This window comes from Pan paniscus, chromosome 1, assembly GCF_029289425.2.
Source record: "Pan paniscus chromosome 1, NHGRI_mPanPan1-v2.0_pri, whole genome shotgun sequence".
Lineage (NCBI taxonomy): Eukaryota > Metazoa > Chordata > Mammalia > Primates > Hominidae > Pan > Pan paniscus.
The window spans coordinates 117,272,678-117,299,660 of NC_073249.2; the positions used below are offsets into that span (position 1 = coordinate 117,272,678).

The 26,983-nt window shown below is 52.9% G+C and overlaps 1 protein-coding gene across 1 annotated transcript; it reads left to right on the forward strand.

The window, feature by feature from the left end:
• Positions 1 to 9,188: 9,188 nt before the first annotated feature.
• Positions 9,189 to 23,035, forward strand: EPS8L3 (EPS8 signaling adaptor L3). The gene is made up of 19 exons (XM_057302710.1): positions 9,189 to 9,284; positions 11,333 to 11,387; positions 11,547 to 11,611; positions 13,273 to 13,431; positions 13,723 to 13,872; positions 14,001 to 14,056; positions 14,455 to 14,594; positions 14,687 to 14,802; positions 15,060 to 15,174; positions 15,255 to 15,316; positions 15,563 to 15,637; positions 15,953 to 16,101; positions 19,923 to 20,004; positions 20,399 to 20,433; positions 20,926 to 21,124; positions 21,337 to 21,465; positions 21,768 to 21,841; positions 22,327 to 22,459; positions 22,713 to 23,035. The coding sequence occupies exons 2-19, from the start codon at positions 11,357 to 11,359 to the stop codon at positions 22,722 to 22,724; spliced, it is 1,782 nt and encodes a 593-aa protein (XP_057158693.1). The 5' UTR covers positions 9,189 to 9,284; positions 11,333 to 11,356; the 3' UTR covers positions 22,725 to 23,035.
• The last annotated feature ends 3,948 nt before the right edge of the window (positions 23,036 to 26,983 follow it).

Here is a 26,983-nt window from a genome sequence, read left to right on the forward strand (position 1 = left end):
TGATGGGAAGGTCAGCAGAGCCACAGGCCAAGCTCACCAGCTCCTTCTGGGAGCCCTTTTGTCTGTCTGCATAGGTGTCTATATGGACAAATATTCCTGGCACAGAATCCACTGAGGGGCAGAGTTGGGGAGGCCAGGGCTCCTGGCTCCAGCTGCTGCCCACTTTCAGGGAGAGCACTGTAGAGCAAGAGTCTCTGGAGTGGCACTGCCTGGCTGTGGCACAGCACACCCCCGGGGCACCCAGGAGGCTGGGTGGGGAGAGCAGGGGCAGCTGGAGGGATGACTTCTCAGGTTCAAGCTGGTCGGGCGGCAGCCTGGCACTGGTCACTTCTGGGTGACACTTAGGACATTGCCAACTGGAAGCGGGTAGAGCACGGGCTCCCATTAGAACCACTGGGAGATTATAAATATTTAGATTCTGGGGCTCCTTCCTGGAACTCCTAAATCAGACTCTCCATGGATAGAGTCTAGAACTTTGCATTCTTAACCAGGCTTCCCAGGCAGTCCCATGGAGCCAGGCATTTGAGAAACTACTCTAGAGAGATGAAGATGCAGCGAGCCTGGGCAGCCTGCTATCCAGGGTGGCAGAAGAGCTGGGGAAAGCCTGCCTGGGGAAGAGGTGCCTCAGAGGGATCAGATCTATTCTGGGTGGCACAGGGATGGCTAGCAGCAGAGGAAGTCTTTACAGGGAGGTCAACTTTCAGGAGCCTGTTTATGGAGCCCCTCCCCTGCTCCAGACATGTGACCAAGTTGTCTTATGTAAACCATGCAGTCATCATCATCCCTTTTGACAAATGATGAACTCGAAGTTCAGAGAACTCAGGTTCCAAGGCCACATGGCTAAGAGCCAGAGATAGGACTCACACCCAGTGTTCCTGACGCTGAACCACTTCCTCTGTGCGATGGAGAGCCCCCTCCATGGCCCACATTGCTGGGGAGGTGATGAGCTTCTGGTCCCTAGCAGGGTTCCTTGGCAGCTGAATCCTGGAGGGGAAGTCTTGCTTTGTGCTGACCTGGGAATATGTGTGGGGTGTGGTGCCAAGAAACCAAGGAGGGGCTCCCAGACTCCTCCATGCTGGCTCTGTGCACACACCTACACACACAAACGCACACACACACACCCACGCACACGCACATGCAGACACACACCTCCCCGAAGCTCAGGAAGGCTAGGACCACTCAATGCCAACTGGGATGAGGCCTGGCTCTGGCCTGAGACCTAGGAATTCCTCAGGGACATAGCCTAGAGCCTTGGGACCACAAAGGGGCCACACATCAGACAGAGGGGAGCTGAGCCCTCCTACTGGCCTTCCCAGTCCCAGGGCCACTGTTCTTACCCTTTGACAACCCCTCGGGAGCAAGACAGAGTCCCAGGGCTGCAGAAGGAGTCCCTTTCTGGGACATTTTTGTCTTGTTTTCTTACTTTAAAAATTACCATTTATTTTGTGTGGGGTGACATGGGAATGGAGATGCACTGATTACAAAAATAACATAACATGTTCTTTGGGGAGGAGTTGGAAAACATAGAAAAGCACAAAGAAAGTAAAACCACAAAGAAGTCCCCTCATCCCAACACAGACACACATCTAAAGATAACTAACATTCTTTCTTCTCGTGTCTCTTCTTCAAGACATTTTTTGTTTAGATTTTCATTACAACTTTTCTTAACAAAATTGAATATTACCAACTTGTAAGAAGCTTTTTTCACCATATACTACATCATGAACGTTTCTATGTTTGGGTGTTTACATAATTGCCATGTTTCCTGTTTAGATGTCTATGATTACAGGTTTCGTTTAGACTTTTCTGTTTCAAGTTATATGATTTCTATTTACCTATTTGTTTGTGTGTTTGCTTGTTTCACAAAACTAAGATCTACATTTTGTAACTTGTCTTTTTCATCTAAGGCTAATGGGGAGCTTTTCCACATCACTGAATATCCCTTCACCACATGGATCTGAATGGCCGCACTGTGTTGGTCTTGGGCAGTGGTTTAAAGTGGGGGCAGGAGCAGAAGTGTCTGAGGGAGCGGGCAGCATTGGTCAGGCCCTCTTCCCTCCATACCCGCGGCTGCTGGCCAGGCCTGGCCCAGGAAGAAGCCTCAGTGCCGCCAGCTCCTGGAAGGGGGCCCAGGGCATGGTCCTGCATGGTGATGGGACCGCCTCTCCCTGTCTCTCCCCACCTGCCGCATAGACTGAGCTGGACCCAACCAAGCCCCTCCCCTGAGATCCCCTAGGGCTTGCCTTTCCCGGAGGCTGCTCTTTCCTCAGCAGCCACCTCCCAGCCTGGCCCTGGATTCCTCTCCTCCTCTCCAGCCCAGCTCTCCTGAGAAGCCTGTTCTTAAGCCGAGTCCAAGGCTGGCCTCTGGAGAAGGGCTTTCCAGATGTCCCTGAGGTCCCTTCCTCCAGGGCTGTCAGGGCAGTGGGGCCAGGGTAATCCAGGCTCCTGGGACTGCCTACCTGGATGGGATGGGATGCAGAAGAGAGGGAAAGAAGGAGGGGGCATGTGTAGGAGTCACCCAGGGGATCCAGGGCTAGGAAGGTGCAGAACCAAGGCCCAGAATCGGGAACTGAGAAACATCTGGACCGACATCAGCTGCCAGGGCAATGAGGAAAAGGCAGGAGAATTCGTAGCCCTGAGCACTGGCTTCAGATTTGGGGTTTAAACAAACGGAGGCACCCAGGAAAGCTAGGAAAATGGGGGCGGGTCTGAGATCCCAACCCCAGTCCATCCCCGGACAGAGCAGCTTCTGGAAGCACGTTAGGCCTGGCCTTCTTTCCTGAAAACTTAAGCCACTGGGCCTCTTGTAATTGTGGGGCTACAAATCACCCACCTGCCTTCAAATCACGCACTCGTCCTTCGTCTGCCTTTATCGGGGAGGGCAGGCAGGTGGAGGGGTGGGCAGCATGGCAGAGTCTAGCCCAGGTGTGACCAGAGGCTCCAGAGACAAGCCCACCTTCTCCCCTGCCCTCCCACAGAAACCGCCCTCCTGCCATGCGCCCAGGATCTCTGTTGTCTCATCTGTCTCTGCAGTAGTGTGTTCCCACTAACCATTATGCCAAGTCTTCCACCCTGAACACATCTGAACAAGTTTCTGGTATGTCATCCCTGGCCCACCATCCCATCCCCAGCAAAGCCTCCCATGCCCACTGTCTACACTCGGCGACTCACTCACAGCCCACCTCCTCACCCTCTCACTCTTCAGCCGTCCCCAGCTGGCTCCAGCCCCCACCGCAAACACACAGATGGTAGCCTTTCCTCCACCTCCCAGCAGCACCTGGCCCAGGTGTCCACCCCTCCTTCCTGAAACACTCTCTTCCCAGCTCTCCTTGCTGCTCACTGGCAGCCCCTTAGTCTCCCCTCATCCTTCCCAATCTCTTAATGTTGGAGCGCCTGGGTTGAGTCGTGAGCCCACTTCTCTTTATCTATACACTTTCCCCCATGTGGTCTCGTGAGTCTTAGGTCTCTGAATGTTATTCGTGTATTTACAGCTGCCAAGTATCTACCGTCTTCTACACTGCAAACGTTCCCCGCATCATTGAATCATCTTTCTCCACATGCTTCTGAATGCCTGCATGTGGTCATCCTGCTCTGCTGAGCTTCTGACTCACACCTGCCCCTGCCTTCCTGCTACTTCCACCCAGAGGCCCAAAACACCTCTCAAACTGAGGCCATCCAGAATGGAACAGTAACTCTTCATATCCCCCTGCCTCCCAATCCCTCTTCTCTTCGGTTTCCCCATCTCACCAGATGTCACCATAACCCTCCCAGTTGTCCAAGCCAAAAACCTGAGTCCTAATAGGTCCTCTTTCCCCTCTCAACCCCCATTCTAATCCATAGCATGTCCCATCCGTTCCACCTGCAGCCTAAGTCTCCATCCTCACTGCCCTACCATGTCCACGCCTCACCACCCTCTCTGCAGCAGCTGCTTGTGGTCTCCCTGAGTCCGCCCCCACTCCCCCCACAGCCCATTCTCCCCACCCCAGCCAGAGTTGTGACTAGAACATAAATCCAATCATGCCACTCCTCCATTTAAAACCCCTCCATGTCTTCCAACTGCCCTTGGAATAAAAACCAGGCTCCTGGCCATGGTCTACGGAGCCCTGTGTGCTCTGGCCCCTATCCACCCCATCTCGGTCACCTCTCCGCCAGCTCGTTCCTTCTCAGCTGCAAGCCCTTCACATTGCTGGCCCCCTCTCCCAGGCTCCTTCCCATCCCTGGCTTAGCTTGAAGCTCCCCTCCTCAGAGAAGCCTTCTCCGACGTCGTGCTTCCAAACACCCTCCCACCCCCATGCCATCATCCACTTCACTCTATTTCTCTCTTGTCACTTGTCAGGACCTTGATTATCTTCAGATACATTTGTTTCTTCTACCTTGGCAGGTTAGTTCCGAGGGAGGGACATCATCTCTCTCACTTATGTCTCCACCTGGCTCGTAGAAGCCACTTACCCCTGTGCCAGGGCTGGGGAAAGCAGGGGCAGGGATGGGGGCTGTCTCTGTGACTCCCCAGCAGCCCCAGGGCCAGGTGTCAGCCCCTGGACAGGACCACCATGACTCAGGGAATGCAAGGGCTGGCCCTTAAAGGACACACAGGAGTTCAGCCAAGGGGTGAAGTGGGCAGGGAATTGCAGGCAGAGGGATTGCAGTCCTACTGGATGAAGCGGCCTGGGAAGAAGAGTTGTCAATCAGCCCCTGATTGACACTGAGGCTGCGCCTCATCCATGCAGTCCACCAGCAAGAGGTGCTGGCTGGACCCTGCTCTGGGGTCTTGTTCTAAAGGTGAGGCGGCACCCATTCACCTCTGAATGCCAGGGCCCTGCCCTACCTCCTGCATGGTCATCCATGAACACAGAGCTCTTTTCCTCAGAGCCCTCCAGAGTTTCCCAGCTCTGACCAGGGCCTGCTCTGGAGCTTCCAAGGAACCCACCCTGCTTCTTGGCCCAGGCCAGGGTGGTGGGAGGGGCTCCTTGGCCCCTTAGCCTAAAGCCTGTGCACCTGGGTCTCTTTATATGCTGAGAACCAGCAAGCGGCAGCGTCTTCCACAAGACAGAAGACCCAGTAGCCTTCTTGTTGCATCTCCATGCCAAACCATTCAATGGCTCTACTCACCACCAGGTGATGACGGCACACATATGCTGTCATCTGCCACCACCTCCCCGCCACACACACATACACACGCACACACACGCGTGCACACACACAGTTCACGCCATACCCATCTTCTCCCCAGGCCGCTTCATCCAGTAGGACTGCAATCCCTCTGCCTGCAATTCCCTGCCCACTTCACCTCTTGGCTGAACTCCTGTGTGTCACTGAAGGGCCAGCCCTTGCATTTCCTCGTCTGAGAAGTCCTCCCTGACACCCCCAAGCCGAGTAAGGTTCTTTATGCCTGCATACTACAGTGCTTTTGTTTACAAGCCCTTCTCTCCTCTAGACAGTGGCAGAAAACAATCTGGGTCCTCAGGGACCTGAAGGGGGCCTGCCCCTCCACACCTGTGGGTATTTCTCGTCAGGTAGGACGAGAGACTGAGAAAAGAAGACACAGAGACAAAGTATAGAGAAAGAACAGTGGGCGCAGGGGACCAGCACACTCAGCATGCGAAGACCTGCACCGGTGCCGGTCTCTGAGTTTCCTCAGTATGTACTGATTACTATTTTCATTATCTCGGCAAAGGGAGTGCGGCAGGAGAACAGGGTGAACAGGATGATAATGGGGAGAAGGTCAGCAGGAAAACATGTGAGTAAAAGAATCTGTTCATAAATAAGTTCAAGGGAGGGTACTGTGCCCAGATGTGCACGTAGGCTAGATTTATGTTTCTCTTTACCCAAATATCTCAGCGTAGCAAAGAGTAACAGAGCAGTATTGCTGCCAGCATATCTCGCCCCCAGCCACAGGGCGGTTTTCTCCTATCTCAGAATAGAACGAATAGTCGGCTTTACACCGAGACATTCTGTTCCCAGGGACATGCGGGAAACAGAGGCCTTCCTCATCTCAACTGCAAAGAGGCCTTCCTCTTTTACTAATCCTCCTCAGCACAGACCCTTTACGGGTGTCGGGCTGAGGGATGGTCAGGTCTTTCCCTTCCCATGAGGCCATATCTCAGGCTGTCTCAGTGGGGGGAAACCTTGGACTATACCCAGGCTTTCTTGGGCAGAGGTCCCTGCGGCTTTCCACAGAGCATCGTGTCCCTGGTTAACAGAGAATGGAGAATGGCGATGACTTTTACCAAGCATACTGTCTGCAAACATATTGTTAACAAGGCACATCCTGCACAGCCCTAGATCCCTTAAACCTTGATTCAATATAGCACATGTTTCTGTGAGCACAGGGTTGGGGCTAAAGTTACAGATTAACAGCATCTCAAAGCAGAACAATTTTTCTTTGTACAGATCAAAATGGAGTTTCTTTTGTCTTCCTTTTCTGCATAGACACAGTAACAGTCTGATCTCTCTTTCTTTTCCCCACAGGGACCCTAGTCATGGGGGTATCCCCCTCAATGTGATACATGCAGTAACAGAGGGACACATGTACAAGGTGTCTGGAAGCCACGGGCCAGAGCCCCACCAGCCCTGGGCAGTGGGAAGGCTCCTGAAGGAGGGTTACTGGAGACATAAAGCCATAGCGTTTCCACAGGGCATTCCAGACAGAGAACAGCAGCCAGCCTGGTACCAGGGTGTGACTCTTCAAGGAATTACAAGCCATGCCCCAAGCTGAGTATAAAGTACAAGGGGCAGGGAGTTGGGGGGAAGATAAGGCCAGACTTAGAAGCAGGAGACTTGAGTTCATCAAGGACTTCAGCTGCCCTGAGAAGGAGTTTAGGTTTTGTCCTGTGAGCAGCGGGAAGTCACTGAGGGGTTTTAGGCAGAGGAGTGGACAATCAAATCTCCAGTTAAGAAAGCTTCCCTACCAGCAACCAGTAAGGATCAATGAGAACAAGAGTGAAGCGAGGGTGTGGGTGAGGAGACGGCCGCAGGGTCGAAGACAGAAGGTGTGATGGGGTCTGAGGAAGACAGTCGCAGTGGGGTGGAGAGGAAGGGGGACACTTAGGACTTGCCACAGAGCTGGGACTGCAGGAAGGGTAGTCCACTGGGTGTGAGGATTGAGGGAGGACTCCCCTCCCTGCTGGAACACACGATTGGGAGCTGATGCCTTCCCTGAGATGGGAGCATGAGAGGGGAGATGGTTTGCTGAGAAGTAATGAACTCAGCTTGAATTCCAAGGTGTCTGTAAGCCCTCCAGAGGGATCCTAGCACCTCTCACAGTGCCTAGCAGGCAGGAAGCCCTCAATTCTACAGGAAGTTGTAGAATGAATGAACGAATGTGGTCCCACAGCCTTTTAACCCCACAATTTCAAGGACATGCCCTTCGAGTCCTGCTTCCTTCCCCTCCAACCTAAGTCCCAGCTCCTGGTGCCTCAGCCGAACTCCTTTGCAGAAGAGCTGCTGTGGCACCCGGAGCTTTGTGCAGAAGCTTCAGTTATGGCCCCAAGTCCCCAGTTATGGGAAGCTTGGCCTCTCCCTCTTTCCTGATTTCCCTCTTCCCTCAGGGGGCTCCACAGAAGCAGATGTCCCCAATACCTGGCCCCAAGCCCCAGACCCACCAAGGCCACAAAGGCTTTATGTCTGAGGAGACCCACACTGCTCCCAGGGGCACCCCTAAAGGGCGCTGCAGAGGGCAAGGTGCTGGGAATGCCACTCATTGTTTCTCTGCCCCTGCCCACCTTGCCCCAGAGCCCCCCCAGGAGTCCCTGCTGTGCTCACACTGACTTGGGGAGGGTCCTATGGGAAGGACGGGCCTGGCCTGAGCTGGGCAGAAATGAGGTGTTGCCTGAGCCCCAAGCCAGGGCTGGGGTGAAATATGACTGTGGCCTTCATGGAGTTGGGGGAGGCAACGAGGGGACAGGCTGTGCTATCCCAAAAGAAGCTTAAGGGCCACAAGATGGGGACCCAGGGAAAAGAACCCCAGGACTGCTTCCCATGGGGCTGTGGCTGGGTGCTGGCCTCACAGGCACCTGATCCCTGGGCCCCAGCAGCTGGCTGTCCACTGGACTCTCCCAGGGACACACACAGCCCAGACAGGGAAGGCACCTCCCTAGGATCTGACGCATGGACTCCAGGCCATCTGACGCATGGACTCCAGGCCATCCAGGGCAGCGTTGGTTGGGTGGTGATGGGAGAGAAAGCTGAGATATCCTGGGATAGTTCCAGGGAAGCTAAAGATGGGAGTGCTCCAGCCCTCAGACTCCACAGGACACTCCATCACAGGGCCCAGCACCGGGGCCCTGCACTCTGCCCACGAGGGTCCGAGGCTCACTGGCACTCCCCCGCCCCCGCCTCCCCTCCTGCCCTGCTCCCTGGTTTCTGTTTATACCTGGCCTTGCTGGTTAGACTGTGAGTTCCCAGAGGGCAGGGGAGCCTGGCCCACTCTGAGTGCCAAGAAAGATTTTTCGATACCATGGAGTGCGGGAAGTGGGTAGGTTTATGACTAGAGATAGATGCAAGCCTCCGTTTTCCATCTTTGCTGAAGCTGGCCAGGCATCCACCAGGGTTCTGGGCACAAGATGGGGTACAGAAGGAAAGAGAGTGGAAGAGCGAGAATGGGCCAGTAAAGGGGCTCCTGCTGGAAGGGACAACAGTAGGGACAGAATGAGGGCCCTGCCAGAGGGAATCTCAGTGCTCCATGTAATGCCCCAGGGGCCTCAGGCCCCATCTTCTGTGACAAGATCCATGTCCTGCTCACAGGCACCACCCAGGCACACAGGATCACACACCTATGGGTGCCACCCACGCACAGGCATGGCACACACGCCAGCCCACAGCTTCCCCCAAGCCTGGAGTCCACCTCCAGCCGACCTGTGCCCTCACCACAGAACCCAGACTCTGGGCCACGTGTGCTCTCTCCTTCTGGTCCCAGCCCCGTGCCTGATGCTGACCTGTTCCCCAGAGTAGGCACCTAAAAGGCAGAGGGAAGAGGGGGCCACACCCCAAGGCTAGCAGTGGGGGAAACAGGGAAGCAGGGGCCTCTAGCTAAGCTGGGGACGCCTGTCAGCACAGACACTGCCGCAGGTCCAGGTTGATGTTGAGCGGTTAGTGACCAGGAAGCCTCCCCACCCACCAGAGTCCAAAGAGCACAGGCGTGGCTGCCTCTGTAACCTCATCAAAGGCAGGCTCTGCCTGTGGCCACTAGCAGAGAAGCCGCTGTCCTTCCACCACCAGCACCGGACCACCTGCTCCAAGACCAGCCTCCTGGGGGGACCAGGCACACGGCCTTCACTGGCACCCAGGTAAGGGCCTGGCCCCCAGGGAAGATCGGGGCCCAGCCCAGTCACAGGGGATCTCAGAGCAGGTGGGGGCAACTCAGTGGCTTCCCAGGCCAGGTCTCCAGCCTGTTCCCAGCTGCAGCCCAGGGGATCAAGCCCAAGGAGGGGCTTGGGACTCAGCAGCTGGCTGGTGGGCTGGAAAGCAGAGTGGTGGTCCCGGCTCCGGAAGGGCCTCTGGGATGCTTGCCCCAGGGTCTGTGAGGTGATGGCCTTCCCTGCTCCAAACCCCTACATCTAGGGCTTAAAGGGGGAAAATGGGCTGTCACAGCTCCCCTACCCCTAAGGGGCAAGGCAGGCCAAGCCAGCCCTCTCTTCCCTCCCTGGGGTAGGGAATCTTTGGCGGCAGCTGTTTCCCCACCTTGACCTACCTACCTAGAGGGCCCTACAGGGCCCACCCTGGTGTTGAGGGAGTGGGGAGTGGGGCTGACCAGGGGCAGACCTCACTTCCTCTTCCGCATGGAGAGCAAGGAGAAGCAGGAAGTGTTACAATGGGGGTTGGGGGAGGCTGGGGAAGGGGAACAGGCTTCTAGCCCCGCCTTACCCCTGGAGAGAAAAGGGGTCCTCCCAAACAAGGAAACCAGAGATCCAGCCGTCCCTTCCACATTCCCTTAATTGTTCACTGGCAGTTTATTTCCTTCCACACTGAGTCATCTTATCAGATCCTACGTCATTTTCACAACAGTCCTAATAAACAAGGGTATGGGTTGCTCTCTCACATGTTACCCGGGGTAGTCCAGTATTTCTGCACAACTGAGGTGTACCATGTAGACATGTGGATACCCACAAACCTCATTCGGATAACACATACCCTTGACCCGCACAGACTAACACCACCCCCACCCGGGACACACACACCACATTTAATTCCACTCCATTTCAACATGTATGTTCTCTAGACTCCCTCTGTGACTGTGCACAGCCCAGCGGCAGAGGCATGTTTATAAACCATTAAAACATGAAGCTTGCAATCGGACAGATCTGGGTTGCTCTCTATTAAACATTCATTTGTGACCTCAGGCCTCTTACCGTCTTTGAGCCTCAGAGTCCTCATATGGTAAATGGGGACAATACCAGTACCTGCCTTGTGAGGTTGTTTTGAGGATTAGAGTGACTGAAGGTAACGCCGTTAGAACAGTGCTAGGCACGTGGCGCCAAGTAAGTACAAGTGGACGGCAGTGAGGAGAAACTGATAGGATGTTGGTAAGGGGCTCAGCACCAGGCTCACAGCACCGTGGTGGCTGTTGTGACTATTGTTGCTGGAGATAAATGTACAAGGTCCAGTGCAGCACTAGGAGGGTACCCTGGGCAGGGTGGGGTTGGGTGGTCCAGGAGGGCTTCACCAAGAGGGTGATCTTTGAGCTAGAATTTAAAGGGTTGGGGTCAGGAGGGGACCTGGGCAGAGGATACAGAGTACAAAAAGCAAAGAGCCAGGAGGCCTAGGGAGACACTTGGGGAGGTCAGCTCACTGGCGAGTCCTGCAGTGCCACCATAAGTACACACACACATGCATGCAGTCTTCCCAGAGGGTCTACAGCTGAAGAGCCAGCATCAGCGTCCTCTCAGTTTGCAGAACTGAAACAGGGTCGAACAAGAGGGCCTCCTCTGGTGGGGTCGGCTACAGAACCCTCTGCTCATCCAGCATCTTTCATACCCAGGCCCAAGATAGGATCTGAACGCAGGTCCCTGTCCATCCAGGTTTCCTGGGCTCCTTGGCATGAGCTTTATTAGCCAAACCATGGGAGGCCTGGAGCCTTCCCTGAGGCCCAGCCATGCTGTGGCCTCCCTGACCCTCCCTTCCCTCAGCCTGGGGCCTCCAGGCCCAGCCAAGATGGAGGGCTCCTCAGTGGAGGACGCTGGCTGCAGATGGCTCTGGAAAGGGCCCCTGGAGCCAGGGGCTTTGGGTCTGGTCACAGAGGCCCCCAGTCAGAGCAATAGCAACTGTTCTGCCCTGCTGTGCCTGGTACACCTTTCCCCAGCTCTGATGGCTGCCTCTGGTTCACTTTGGGTTCTAGGGAGCCGTCCTCAGCAGCGTCAACATGTCAAGGCCCAGCAGCAGAGCCATTTACTGTAAGCTCCTGGCAGGCCCCTCTCCCGTGCCCTCCCACTGAGCCCCCAGAATGTCCCATCCTCCACTCCCCCTTCCTCACACCAACTGCCCCCAGCAGTTGCCTGAGTCTCACCTCGCTCTTCTGCCCACCTCCCGCCCCTCGCTCTGTGCCCCTGTAGTGCACCGGAAGGAGTACTCCCAGAACCTCACCTCAGAGCCCACCCTCCTGCAGCACAGGGTGGAGGTGAGTACCTCTGCAGCCCCGGGCAGTGTCCAACTAAACCCAAGTGTTCCCATGTGCCCACCGCCCTGCCAGAACATGGACACTTCACACAAGTCCCTGCCCCAGAAGCCAACAGCCTGTCCCAACCATGTCGCATGGACTCAGATCCAACAAGCGTGCCAGAGCATCTGCTCAGTGTCAGGGAGGAGGAGGGGTGGTCAGATTGAACAGAGCAGGCCTGGCTGGAGGTTGAGCGGGTGAGTGTCCTGTCCCCAGACAGGAAGAAGTAGCAGCAGGATGGGATAAGAAGCACGTACAACCACCCACCCACCTACCCTCCCCTGTCTCCCAACCCCCTGCTGCCCGAGTCCCCAGGGCACTGCTCCATTGCCCAAGACCTTGCATGGCTGGAGGCAGGAGTGTGTGGGATCTTTGGGCCCTGTGGGGGATTGAGAGGGCCACTGTTGGAGAGGGGAGGCACCTGGGCCCAAGCCTCCAGGGTGACTGTGAGCAGCTCCGAGGCTGCTCCAAGGCTAGAATGGAGTCTCTGGCTCTGCCAGGGAGGATGATGCAGGCACTGCAAGATTTAGGTGCCTGAAGGGCTGTCGACACCAAGGTGAAGGCGAAGCACAGGCTACAAGGGCGTGGTGGGGAGAGCAGGCAGAGGGTCAGGCTGGAGCTCTGGGGTAGAAGCCATCCTGTCCTGGCCACCACTTGTTAGGGCTCCAATGGAGAACAAGCAGGGAGGGAGCTGGGGCGATGGTCTGCAGGTCCCACAGGGCAGCAGGTCCCACAGGTCAGCAGAAGCAGGGCTCCCCCAGCCAGCCGAGGAGAGGCCAGGAGGACTCAGCTTCTCTGTAGGGTGGAGGCTGGGAAGAGGCTTCTTTTAGGCCCAGCAGGCAGAGCAAGAGGAGACATGTTCAGGAGGATGGAGTTTGCTCATGATGCCAGAGTCCCCTGAACATGCTGGCAGTGCGAACACAGGGAGAAGAGCTGGGCCCTGGGCAGGGGGGTGGGGTCAAAGGGCAGGAGGCAGGCTGCATCTCCCTACCACAAGAAGCCTGGGTGGAAGGGGCCTTGTGAAGGTAATGTTTGGCTGGGAGAAGGGAGGGGGCTCCTAAAGGAGAGTGGATAACAGCAAAAAAACTCCTGAATGGTCAGCCTAGCAGTAGGCAAGGACTTGAGCAGAGACTGAGATCACGATGGATATCTCCAGGCATGAACCAGGGAGAAGGAGACAGGAATGCTGGGTGAGTGAGGAGGAAGACTGGGCTGGGACTGAGTTCCCAAAGGGAACAAAGGAAGCCAGGGACAGAATCTGAGGGTCCTGTATCACCTCCAGAGGAGTTATTTGTTGGGTGGCTGGAGCCCACATCCTCCACCACCCAGCTGCCTCACCTGGCCTGGACTAGTAAAGGCCATGCCTGTCCTTCCTCCAGAGTCCTCAAACCCCTCCTGCAGCCCCTCAGACTCAGACATGGAGGCCCTATCCCTGGCCCCAGTGCTTCGACACCGTCCCTCACATTGGCCCTGGAAAGTTGCTTTATCTGAAGCCTGGAACCTCATACCTCAAGGGGGCCGAGGACACGTCTTCTTCCTCTTCTGCTTTTCTCTACCCAGCACGCCTGTGGTCCCCCTCTCTGAGCTTTCTCCCAGTCCTAGGACTCCCCCTCTCCCTGCAGCACTTGATGACATGTAAGCAGGGGAGTCAGAGAGTCCAGGGGCCCGAGGATGCCTTGCAGAAGCTGTTCGAGATGGATGCACAGGGCCGGGTGTGGAGCCAAGACTTGATCCTGCAGGTCAGGGACGGCTGGCTGCAGCTGCTGGACATCGAGACCAAGGTCAGCCTTCCCAGCAAACCCAGTGATAGCCAGCCTGGGCTGTGGGGAAGCAAGCACTAGCTCTTGAACTCCACCCTCCATGCCCCAAAGGGCAGCCACTCTCCCCACATACAACACACACCCAAGCCTAGGAAGAGACAGGGGACAGAGGCTGGGGACAGAGGCACAAGAGTCAGGTAGATGACACCTCAGCCCTAGGCCACCAAAGGGCTAGGATGAGCTGGTCAGGAGCTCCCAGAAGCCACACCTAGCTCTTGGTGGCCTCACAGTTGACCTCTCCACCTGGCCCAGGAGGAGCTGGACTCTTACCGCCTAGACAGCATCCAGGCCATGAATGTGGCGCTCAACACATGTTCCTACAACTCCATCCTGTCCATCACTGTGCAGGAGCCGGGCCTGCCAGGCACTAGCACTCTGCTCTTCCAGTGCCAGGAAGTGGGGGTGAGTGGTCGGGGGTGATTGGTCAGGGGTGGGGTTCATCGACCATCACCCCACCACACACACACACACACACACACACACACACACACACACACACACACTTAGCCTGCCTGACTGCTGCTTCCCAGGCAGAGCGACTGAAGACCAGCCTGCAGAAGGCTCTGGAGGAAGAGCTGGAGCAAAGGTAGGCAGCCTCTGCCCAGCCCACCTATGGGGCCTCCCAGCTCAGCCTTGGGGGCCAGACCCTGACCCCATATCTTGGGGCACCCAGGAGGTTGTGGCCCAACCAACCTGGGCCTGGACTGAGGAGGAGCCAGGACAGAGGTGGGCATAGGCAAGGGTCTGAGCCCAGAGGGCACTAGAGACTGTCCTCAGAGACTGAGATGGGACCCAAGAGGGCCCAGAGGGTAGGCAGATGAGGCAGGGTGGAGTCAGGGGTGGGTCCAGAAGGAGACCAGGGAGCAGGGGGTGGGACTCCTGGAGAGAGGTGGTGGTGCCCCTGGGTCCTGGAGCAGAATTGTGGGGAGGGCCTCTCTCCAAAGAACCTTGTCAAAGATGTGGCCCCTACCATGTCCTCAGCAGACCTCGACTTGGAGGCCTTCAGCCAGGCCAGGACAGATGGAGGGGGCCTGCTATGGAAAGGCCGCTCCCTATGGAGCAGGCACGCTATCTGGAGCCGGGGATCCCTCCAGAACAGCCCCACCAGAGGACCCTAGAGCACAGTAAGTTTGGGGCATGGGGGCAGGTGGAGGAGAGGGTTTCGATGAAAAGTCAAAGATCTAAGATCTAGGTCCATGGTCCCCTTACATTTCAGGCCTCCCACCATCCCCAAGGCCCCTGCCACGCCACACCAGTGCCCGAGAACCAAGTGCCTTTACTCTGCCTCCTCCAAGGCGGTCCTCTTCCCCCGAGGACCCAGAGAGGGACGAGGTAACTGCGGATGGTCTTGAGTTTGCTGAGGCTTTCTGGGCCTGGGAAAAGGAAGGACACCAACCCTCCCTCTTTTTCTAGGAGGCCAGGGTCCCAGGATGGCCGGGGCCTGGGCCAGGAGGCCAGAGAGGCTTGTTTATACTCCAGACTGGGCCTGAGGCTGGGGCTTGTGGTGGGGAGGGGTGCGGGGGGCAGTGTGGGGAGTTCCAGGGTGGGCCCAACTGCCCGTTCAAGGCCATGGGTTGTTTGGGGCCCAGGAAGTGCTGAACCATGTCCTAAGGGACATTGAGCTGTTCATGGGAAAGCTGGAGAAGGCTCAGGCAAAGACCAGCAGGAAGAAGAAATTTGGGAAAAAAAACAAGGACCAGGGAGGTGAGTACTGAGGGCCAGGGAAGAGGAGTAGGGGTGTCTCAGGGTGATCTCTGGCCCACCGCCTTGGCCCCTTCTCCCAGGTCTCACCCAGGCACAGTACATTGACTGCTTCCAGAAGATCAAGTACAGCTTCAACCTCCTGGTAGGTGGCTCCCCACAAGTTCACCAGGCCTCTCCTCTTCCCCTTCCTCCCCAGTAATCCTCTGCTGTCTGGACTCAACCATCCCAAGCCTTTTTCTTCTTCATCTACTCCCCCTAGAACCTCCCCTCCCCTCTTGGGACTTTTGGGAAGTGCCAGCCTTCCAGCCAAGGCATAAAACAATTATGGTGACCTGGTGAAGATGGGGTGGGGTGAAGGGTGGTGACAGGCATTGCCCTGTGTCCCCAGGGAAGGCTGGCCACCTGGCTGAAGGAGACAAGTGCCCCTGAGCTCGTACACATCCTCTTCAAGTCCCTGAACTTCGTGAGTCAAGGGACGACAGGGTGGTGAAGACGGACAGGCTGAAGTCAAGAAGGAGTAGAGAGAGGAAAGGAGCTGGTGGAGGGGGACGGGGGAGCAGGGGCCAGGGTGGAACCAGATGAGCTGGGGTCAGAGCCAAGGACACCAAGGCTCCAAGGGAGACAGGAAGGAGCAGCAGGCCCAAGGCAGATGGGGCCACTTGCAGGAGGTAACATCCTACCATTGCAAAAGTGGGAAGCCAGGGACTCTGGGCCTTTCCCACCCTCACTGGGCCCTGTGGGAGCCTAGGCTTCCTGACACCTTCCATCTCTCCCCTAGATCCTGGCCAGGTGCCCTGAGGCTGGCCTAGCAGCCCAAGTGATCTCACCCCTCCTCACCCCTAAAGCTATCAACCTGCTACAGTCCTGTCTAAGCCCACCTGAGAGTAACCTTTGGATGGGGTTGGGCCCAGCCTGGACCACTAGCCGGTGAGTGAAGACAAAGCCTGAACTGAATCGGGGGTGAGGGGCATGGAGGCATCAGGCAGGACATCAGAGGTGGCCAGGCTCTATGTTGTCACAAACCAGAAATATTTCAGAGCTACTTGGGGGACTCTACAGAGAGTTCCCAACATTTTATTTGTCTAAGTGCCAACAGTTTATTAACAAAAGAAAAGTGCACACTTGCCATCACCCACTACTGAAACATGTTATCTCAGAAAAAAGAACAGTTTTTCCCAAGAAAAGGGAGATGGCAACCTTCTACTAAAATATTTTCTCATTTTTGTCAAGGACAAAGTGAAAACTTTGTCTCAATCCAGCCCCAGATTTAAGAATTACTGACGTAAGAGATGCTGCAAATGTAATATCAGTAAGACTTGGCAACCAATGAGCCTGGGGTTAAGAGAGACACAGATACTCCCTGCAGGGGTAACTGTGAGATGGGCAGCTGGACAAAAAAACCTAACGGGGCCAGTGCAGTGGCTCATGCCTGTAATCTCAGCACTCTGGGAGGCCGAGGTGGGCGGATCACCTGAGGTCAGGAGTTCGAGACCATCCTGGCCAACATGGTGAAACCCCGTCTCTTCTAAATATACAAAATTAGCTGTGTATAGTGGTGCATGCCTGTAAACCCAGCTACTTGGGAGGCTGAGGCAGGAGAATCACTTGAACCTGGGAGGCGGAGGTTGTAGTGAGCTGAGATCGCCCCACTGCACTCCAGTGTGTGCAACAGGAGCGAAACTCCATCTCAAAAAACAAAACAAAACAAAAAACCAAACGGATGAGAGCCAGGGGAGTGGGAGGAACCAGCTTGGGCACGCTGAGCTGAGGCATCCTTGGAACATTCCACAGAGGCCTGGTGGCCGGGCAGCTGAGAGGGGATGCCCAGATGTGATGGCTAGAGGCACAGCTACTGGGGAGCACTCCAGAGGGAGCCCCTGAACGTACCTTGACAAGCATAGTTTGCTCTATTCCATGAAAGAAGAGGCAAGGGCCTTGGCAAACTTCTACATGGCAAGTGCAAAAAGGGTTAAGAAGACAGAGAATAATTCCAGAGAGTTAAGGAGAACCTGAAGAGCAGAGGGATGAAAACCAAGAGAGAAGGCTTTAGAAAAGCAGAAAAGCCAACAGGGAAATGAGTCTTTTCTTGGAGTTATTTGCCTAATAACCACTTTTGTTTTGTTTGAGACAAGGTCTCGCTCTGTCACTCACTCTGGAGTGCAGTGGCATGATGATCTCACCTCACTGCAGGCTCCACCTCCTGGCTCCAGCGATCCTCCTACCTCACCTTCTCGAATAGCTGGGACCACAGGTGTGCCACCTGTGTGCCACCACCATGTCTGGCTATTTTTTGTATTTTTTTTGTAGAGATGGGGTTTCACCATGTTGCTCAGGCTGGTCTTGAACTCCTGAGCTCAAGGGATCCGCCCACCTCGGCTTCCCAAAGTGCTGAGATTACAGGCGTGAGCTGCCGCACCCCGCCATGACCAGTTCTTTTCAATTCAGCCCCATTTACAAAATTTTGTGTCCAGTTTGTCTGAAGACATGAATTATAGTTCAAAACTATCTATTTTTTATTATGGTATAATATACATAGCATGAAATTAACCATTTTTATCATTTTAACCATTTTAAGTGTATAATTCAGTGGCAATACATTCATTAACAATGTGTGCCACCAACACCATTATCTACAGTATTTCAAGAACTTTTTCACCATCCCAAACAGAAATTCTGTACCCATTAAACAATAATTCCCCATTACCCACTCCTCAACCCTTGGAAACCTCTATTCTACTTTCTGTCTCTATGAGAATATGTTGCCTGTTCTAGGAACCTCATATAAGTGAAATCATACAATATTTGTCCTGTCGTATGTGGCTTGTTTCACTTAAAATAATGTCTTCACGATTCATTCATCTATCAGAACTGCCTTCCTTTTTATAGCTGGATAATATCCCGTTGTTATGGGTATGACACATTTTATTTATTTATTCATCTGTTGATGGACAGGTGGGTTGTTTCCACCCATAACAATCTATTTTTATGCACCGTCTGTGCAGTCACTAAAATGAAATTACTTATCAGTTCTGGACCTCCCATCTCATACCAGAGTTCCCTTGTCCAAAACCCTGGGACTAAGAGTACCTGAATAAGCCAGTCTCACAGTTCCTAGGGCTGTGCTGGGCTCCCACTGTCTGTGGGAATAGCTCTGGTATCTGTCTAGCACTAGCAGGAGAGGAAAACAGAGGTTCTACAATAGACTCAAACAAGAGGGCCTCAAATTCTTTCATTCAGCCACTTTAACATTGAATAACCAGGTCGAATACAACATTTTCTGTTTCAAAACCCAGCCTTACTTCTACAATTTGAGTCCTTAGAAAAACAGATTAGCACATATTATTTTTTAAATACCCACGAAGATGCAAAACAACTTCAGTATTCATAAAATGATGTACAATTGATAAATACTTTTAAATGTAATATTGTCAGATGTGCCCTTAGATGTTTTTTAGTTTCTTAACATAACCAGAAATAAATGAAAGACAGAAACATAGAAAATAGAATACCTAAAGAAATGTAAAAACCCTCAAAAGAGTTGAATTTCAGGCAAATTATATTTAGATAACTTGATTTTTGGCAAATTGACCCAAAGCTATAAGTAACACTAAATGTTGTGGTCATCCAGAAGGACAGAGACCATACAAGGCCATTGGATTTAGCAATCAGGATTTTAAATGGACTAGCTTCAATAAAGTAATGGCAGAGGTAGAAACCAGGTTGCAGAAATAATGAAAGAAACAGAGACAAGAATATATAGGCAGAGGATATAGGCACATTCTCAAGAAATTTGGTAAGAAGAAAGTAATAGGATGACAGCTTATACGGAGTAGTATTAGGGTCAAGACCCAAGCATGTTTCTAAGGCACAGAAGGAAACAATTAAGAAAATTGAGAAGAGGGAATCATTCCTTTGTTCCCATTGAATAAACACTTAATAGCTGCCTCCTATGTATCAGCCACTGTACTAGGGGTACAGCCCCCAAGGATATCTATATATAGTAAGAAACAAAGAGCTAAGAATCATGAGCAATGCAGTGTGAGAAGAGCAATACCTAGGGATGTACCAAGTTCAGCAGAATATTTACTTCTGCCCCAGTGAAGCAAGGAGGGGAACTTCTTCAAGGAAATGAATGGGCATTCCCTGGGCAGACAAGTGGAAAATATTCCAAGCAGGGCAAGCCTGAAGGCCACAAACAGCATGGTCCTCCTGGGCCCTGTGTAATGGGTGAGGGGGAGGCTGAGAGGCAAGGACCAGCCCATCCCAGAGTCAGTCAATGGGAGCAGCTCGGCTGCTGTCTACTTCACCGGGTGGAAATCCACAGACAATTTAGCTAGAAAGAAAAGGATCTGCTGCTGGGAAACTAAAAACAGCCTAGAAAAATACTGCACAAGACCCCTGGGGTGTTGGCCAGCCCAAAAGCTCTTGTAGTTCTACTACTTTAATCCAAATGCCCAATCAGGGCAATGAAGTGTCCATCATGTTCTTAACGGAGGTGGTGTATCTTTACCTCATGGGCAGAGGTGAGGTTGACCCCCAGACACCTGCACCGTGGGATGTGTCCAGGCTTAACTGCTTGCTCCTTTGTGGGTGTCCTGGGGCCTTTCATCTGTGCACATGGACCATGTCACCTATTAGCCAAAAGATTCCTGAGGCTAGGCCCTGTCGTCCCCTCCCTCTCCGCATCCCACAGCCTGGCATCAGAGTTCACAGAGTGGATGTGAACTCAGCTTTGTTTCCCTCTTCAGGGACGACTGGACAGGCGATGAGCCCCCGCCCTACCAACCCACATTCTCGGATGACTGGCAACTTCCAGAGCCCTCCAGCCAAGTAAGGGGAGCTTGGCATAGAGCCCTACCCACAGCCCTAGTCCCTGGCTAGTTTCTGCCCTCCCCATCCAAACCATGGTCACACAACTAGTGTGACCTAACACTGGCAAGCCAGCAAATTCCATGGAAACCCAAAAGTCACCACCAGACTGCAAACAGGAGATATTTTGGGGGACTCTCAGGGCTGGGACATAGGCTCAATTTCTGGCCCCATCTCCAAGTAGTGGGTAGGTGGGTTCATGTGGGTACCTGTATCTGTAAACTGGGGGAGGCAGGAAAGGGGATAGGAGGCAGCTGTGTGTGAGCTGCTTATGCCTGTGGTCGGATACCCCAGCTCCCTCCCACCATGCTGCCTGCCTCCTGCTCTTACTCACTCTCTGTTCTGTCCCTTACAGGCACCCTTAGGATACCAGGACCCTGTTTCCCTTCGGTATGCTCTGGGCTTAATAGGGACTGCGTGGTCCTGGGGAGGGAGGGACAGGGCTGTTCCTTTGGATCTCTGGCTCTCTACATCTTAAGAGAGCCAAGAGGGTCTCTTTTAGCCAGACAAACATGTACGAGGACATCCCTCTCCTACCTTGGGTGAAAAACAGTGTTCTACCCTCCTAGGCTCACATTGCTTCTTCTCATGATACTACCCACACATGCTTCTGATTTCCCATACTCAAGTATAAAGTGCTTAGGGCAGAACTCAGATGTAGAAAATTCCACTCCCGGAAACGTCTTCAGAAATCAATGACATTTCAGACCCCTCCTGCCTGCAGAAAGCCCCACCTAACACTGACCTGCCAGCAAACTCTAAAGAAACCCAAAAGTCACCATCAGACTGCAGGCCGGAGATACCTGAGGGGAATCTCAGGGCTGGGACATAGGCTCAATTTCTGAGGCCCCATTCTCCAGCCATCCTGACTCTGTTTCTTAGGCGGGGAAGTCATAGGTTAGGGAGCACCTCACACTTTCCTCAGGAGAAGACACACAACCATGACCCTCAGCCTGGGGACCCCAACTCCAGGCCCTCCAGCCCCAAACCTGCCCAGCCAGCCCTGAAAATGCAAGTCTTGTACGAGTTTGAAGCTAGGAACCCACGGGAACTGACTGTGGTCCAGGGAGAGAAGCTGGAGGTGAGGCTTGGGCCATAGGCTAGAAAAGGAGGTGGTGGTTGGTGGGAGCTACAGGCAGCCAAGGGTGGATGGTCCAGGGATGGAGCTGCCAAGGTGGGTGGCCTAGAGAGGGAGAAGGAGGGTAGGAAAGAGCCGGAGGGAGAAAGCCTTGTGTGGGGAGGGAAGGCTGGCTGGACAGAGGCTCAGGGGACTGAGGTGGTGACTCTTGGCAGGTTCTGGACCACAGCAAGCGGTGGTGGCTGGTGAAGAATGAGGCGGGACAGAGCGGCTACATTCCAAGCAACATCCTGGAGCCCCTACAGCCGGGGACCCCTGGGACCCAGGGCCAGTCACCCTCTCGGGTACTACCCAGCCTGGACTATCCAGAGCCCTAAGTCTTGAGTTGGAGGTGGGGGTGGGGAGGATTCAGTGGCAAGCAGAGGAGATAGTCTTGGTTTGATTCGGACCGTATTATTGCATGCTTAGTGTGCCAACTTTATCATGGGGCCAGAGCAGAGAACAAGACCAGCTCCCTGCCAGACCAGAAAGCCACAGAGTAAGAGAAGTGATTTGATGGGAACCTGGAGAAGGGACCCAGATGTTAGGGGCTGTGGTTGGCTGTGAGATGAGATGGACTCTGACCCCTGGTTCCCCCTGATTCTAGGTTCCAATGCTTCGACTTAGCTCGAGGCCTGAAGAGGTCACAGACTGGCTGCAGGCAGAGAACTTCTCCACTGCGTGAGTGCCTGGCCCTACAGGATATGGAGGGAGAAACTTTGTAAAGGGCTAACCAAGGAAACCCAGAGACCCAGGACATACAACCTGGCCTACATTGTACATGACCCCGATCCAGCACCGTCTCTGCTGAGTTAGAGGACAGAGCAGAGGCGTGTCCAAGCCTAGATTAGAGATTAAGTGGGGAGCTCTGCTGTGGCAAAGGCAGCAAGGATCAGGGGAGTGGACTCGGGAAGAACCCCAGCTGCCAGCTTAGCCGCCCCTCCCCAGCCAGAAGATTCTCTCCCAGAGCACTTCTTTCAAATCTGGAAGTTCTGAAATTGGCTGAAGCCAAATGCTGACTTTACTCCTTCAATCTCAGATAGCCTACTCCATGAATTTTTCTGTAACCCCAACCTCTGAGCCCAAAGAGCCCTGTCTCTACCCAAATGCTCAGGCCCAGGGTCCTTCAAGCCCACCACGGATGGCTTTTGCTGTTTTGTTCACAGCACGGTGAGGACACTTGGGTCCCTGACGGGGAGCCAGCTACTTCGCATAAGACCTGGGGAGCTACAGATGCTATGTCCACAGGAGGCCCCACGAATCCTGTCCCGGCTGGAGGCTGTCAGAAGGATGCTGGGGGTGAGGACACCCTGGGGTCCTGACAACCATTGGGAGTGTCTGGTGCTCCTGGGTGACAGGGCCAGTTGGAAAAGCCTGCAGGCCCAGCCCTGGGGCAGAACAGAGTGTGGCGGGTGCTGGGCACAGGATATTCCCCCAGGGGCTTAGCTTCATGCATTCAGGCTTACCTTGAGGCTCCAAGCTTATTGGTGGCATAAGCTCTGCAGATCCCTCACCTGCCATCAGCCTCATCTGAATCTTTTTCTTTCCTCAGATAAGCCCTTAGGCACCAGCTTAGACACCTCCAAGAACCAGGCCCCGCTGATGCAAGATGGCAGATCTGATACCCATTAGGGCCCCGAGAATTCCTCTTCTGGATCCCAGTTTGCAGCAAACCCCACACCCCAGCTCACACAGCAAAAACAATGGACAGGCCCAGAGGCTGAAGCAAACAGTGTCCCTTCTGGCTGTGTTGGAGCCTCCCCAGTAACCACCTATTTATTTTACCTCTTTCCCAAACCTGGAGCATTTATGCCTAGGCTTGTCAAGAATCTCTTCAGTCCCTCTCCTTCTCAATAAAAGCATCTTCAAGCTTGTCATGTGCCTCCCTTGCAGCTTCTTCTGGGCCTGAGGGAGACCAAAGGCAGGGAGGCAGGAAGGGCTGGGACATTTGGCATGAAAACAGCAGCAAGCCTATATCCATCACTGAGCCAGATTGTTTGAATGTGAGTGGACATTCACACAGCAACCTGGAGCTGGGAATCAGAATTTGAGAATTAAGGTCCAAGCTCTCCTGACTCTCTTTCTAAACAAACTGCAAAATAAAGCTATGCTCACCATCTTTTTCGCACACACATGTCTCTCAGTACATTCCAAGGCACCCAGCACAGCTGCAGGCACACCACTTCACAGTAGCAAAGTGCACTAGGACCGACAGCTGTAGGCTTTGGTCAGTTGCACCAGTTGGCTGGGTGAACTCCAGCAAGTCATTCCACTCTTTGGGTCCCTGTTTTCTCAAGGGTTAAGCAAAGAGTTTGGACTGTCCATAGCTTCTTATATTTTTTAGTAAAAGTAGCTTTCTTTAATCTCAATGGAGTCCCCTCTCTACATACCAGTAGCTATACTTTTATTGATTTAGTCAACAGATAAGGCCCAATGTACTTATGGATTTGAGGGTTCTTAAGATGTTCCCTTAAATCTCTCTTACCTGAATGTGTCCATGACCCTAACATTGTCTGGGCCCCAGACTGCCCTATTTTTAGACAGCCTATGTCATTCCCTTAAGTTCCTGGCCTCAGAAAATAATCTCTCATAGCTTTTAACAGAATAGGAAAGCAACAATTTTCCCTCACAAAAGAGAGAAAAGGTGAGACCCTTTTTGGGTGTGACTTGTCAAGGGCAAAAGTTACCCAGAAAAGTTAATTTCTTGGGATGGGGGAGGAGGTATTAACCCATCACCCTCTGTTGCCTCCCAGAGCTAAAGGAGCCTAGAAACAGGGAAACCGTCCAGGATCCGAAAAAAGTGTTTTCACCTGGTGTTCCCCAGACTTCCCAAGAAGACTGCCATGTGGCAAGAGGCTGTTCAGATGGCCAAGTGCAGGAAAACCAGCACCAACTGCGTTATTAGACAGATCTAGGTTTGAATCCCAGACCATCTGTGGGACCTCAAGCTTAGAGGAGCAACTCCCCTAACTGCTCCAGGCCTGTTTCTTCTTCTAGAAAATGGGCATAACACAGGAGCCAAGATGGCCGAATAGGAAGAGCTCTGGTCTACAGCTCCCATCGTGAGCAACGCAGAAGACGGGTGATTTCTGCATTTTCATCTGAGGTACCAGGTTCATCTCACTAGGGAGTGCCAGACAGTGGGTGCAGGACAGTGGGTGCAGCGCACCGTGTGCAAGCCAAAGCAGGGCGAGGCACTGCCTCACTCGGGAAGCACAAGGGGTCGGGGAGTTCCCTTTCCTAGTCAAAGAAAGGGGTGACAGATGGCACCTGGAAAATCGGGTCACTCCCACCCTAATACTGCGCTTTTCCAACGGGCTTAAAAAACGGCACACCAGGAGATTATATCCCACACATGGCTCAGAGGGTTCTACGCCCACAGAGTCTCACTGATTGCTAGCACAGCAGTCTGAGATCAAACTGCAAGGCGGCAGCCAGGCTGGGGGAGGGGCACCTGCCATTGCCCAGGCTTGATTAGGTAAACAAAGCAGGCGGGAAGCTCGAACTGGGTAGAGCCCACCACAGCTTAAGGAGGCCTGCCTGCCTCTGTAGGCTCCACCTCTGGGGGCAGGGCACAGACAAACAAAAAGACAGCAGTAACCTCTGCAGACTTAAATGTCCCTGTCTGACAGCTTTGAGGAGAGTAGTGGTTCTCCCAGCATGCAGCTGGAGATCTGAGAACGGGCAGACTGCCTCCTCAAGTGGGTCCCTGACCCCCGAGCAGCCTAACTGGGAGGCACCCCCCAGTAGGGACAGACTGACACCTCACACGGCCGGGTACTCCTCTGAGACAAAACTTCCAGAGGAACGATCAGGCAGCAGCATTTGTGGGTGTTCAAAATCCGCTGTTCTACAGCCACCACTCTTCTGCAGCCACTGCTGCTGACACCCAGGCAAAAAGGGTCTGGAGTGGACCTCTAGCAAACTCCAACAGACCTGCAGCTGAGGGTCCTGTCTGTTAGAAGGAAAACTAACAAACAGAAAGGACATCCACACCAAAAACCCATCTGTACGTCACCACCATCAAAGACCAAAAGTAGATAAAACCACAAAGATAGGGAAAAAACAGAGCTGAAAAACTGGAAACTCTAAAAAGCAGAGCGCCACTCCTCCTCCAAAGGAACGCAGCTCCTCACCAGCAACAGAACAAAGCTGGACGGACAATGACTTTGACGAGTTGAGAGAAGAAGGCTTCAGATGATCAAACTACTCCGAGCTACAGGAGGAAATTCAAACCAATGGCAAAGAAGTTAGAAACTTTGAAAAAAAAATTAGATGAATGGATAACTAGAATAACCAATGCAGAGAAGTCCTAAAAGGGGCTGATGGAGCTGAAAGCTAAGGCTCGAGAACTACATGAAGAATGCAGAAGCCTCAGGAGCCGATGCGATCAACTGGAAGAAAGGGTATCAGTGATGGAAGATGAAATGAATGAAATGAAGCGAGAAGGAAAGTTTAGAGAAAAAAGAATAAAAAGAAACGAACAAAGCCTCCAAGAAATATGGGACTATGTGAAAAGACCAAATCTACGTCTGATTGGTGTACCTGAAAGTGAGGGGGAGAATGGAACCAAGTTGGAAAACACTCTGCAGGATGTTATCCAGGAGAACTTCCCCAATCTAGCAAGGCAGGACAACATTCAGATTCAGGAAATACAGAGAATGCCACAAAGATACTCCTCGAGAAGAGCAACTCCAAGACACATAATTGTCAGATTCACCAAAGTTGAAATGAAGGAAAAAATGTTAAGGGCAGCCAGAGAGAAAGGTCGGGTTACCCACAAAGGGAAGCCCATCAGACTAACAGTGGATCTCTCTGCAGAAACTCTACAAGCCAGAAGAGAGTGGGGGCCAACATTCAACATTCTTCAAGAAAAGAATTTTCAACCCAGAATTTCATATCCAGCCAAACTAAGCTTCATAAGTGAAGGAGAAATAAACTACTTTACAGACAAGCAAATGCTGAGAGATTTTGTCACCACCAGACCTGCCCTAAAAGAGCTCCTGAAGGAAGCGCTAAACATGGAAAGGAACAACCAGTTCCAGCCACTGCAAAAACATGCCAAAATGTAAAGACCATCAAGGCTAGGAAGAAACTGCATCAACTAACAAGCAAAATAACCAGCTAACATCATAATGACAGGACCAAATTCACACATAACAATATCAACTTTAAATGTAAATGGGCTAAATGCTCCAATTAAAAGACACAGACTGGCAAATTGGATAAAGAGTCAAGACCCATCAGTGTGCTGTATTCAGGAAACCCATCTTACATGCAGAGACACACATAGGCTCAAAACAAAGGGATGGAGGAAGATCTATCAAGCAAATGGAAAACAAAAAAAGGCAGGGGTTGCAATCCTAGTCTCTGATAAAACAGACTTTAAACCAACAAAGATCAAAAGAGACAAAGAAGGCCATTACATAATGGTAAAGGGATCAATTCAACAAGAAGAGCTAACTATCCTAAATATATATGCACCCAATACAGGAGCACCCAGATTCATAAAGCAAGTCTTGAGTGACCTACAAAGAGACTTAGACTCCCACACAATAATAATGGGAGACTTTAACACCCCACTGTCAACATTAGACAGATCAACGAGACAGAAAGTTAACAAGGATACCCAGGAATTGAACTCAGCTCTGCACCAAGTGGACCTAATAGACATCTACAGAACTCTCCACCCCAAATCAACAGAATATACATTTTTTTCAGCACCACACCACACCTATTCCAAAATCGACCACATAGTTGGAAGTAAAGCACTCCTCAGCAAATGTAAAAGAACAGAAATTATAACAAACTGTCTCTCAGACC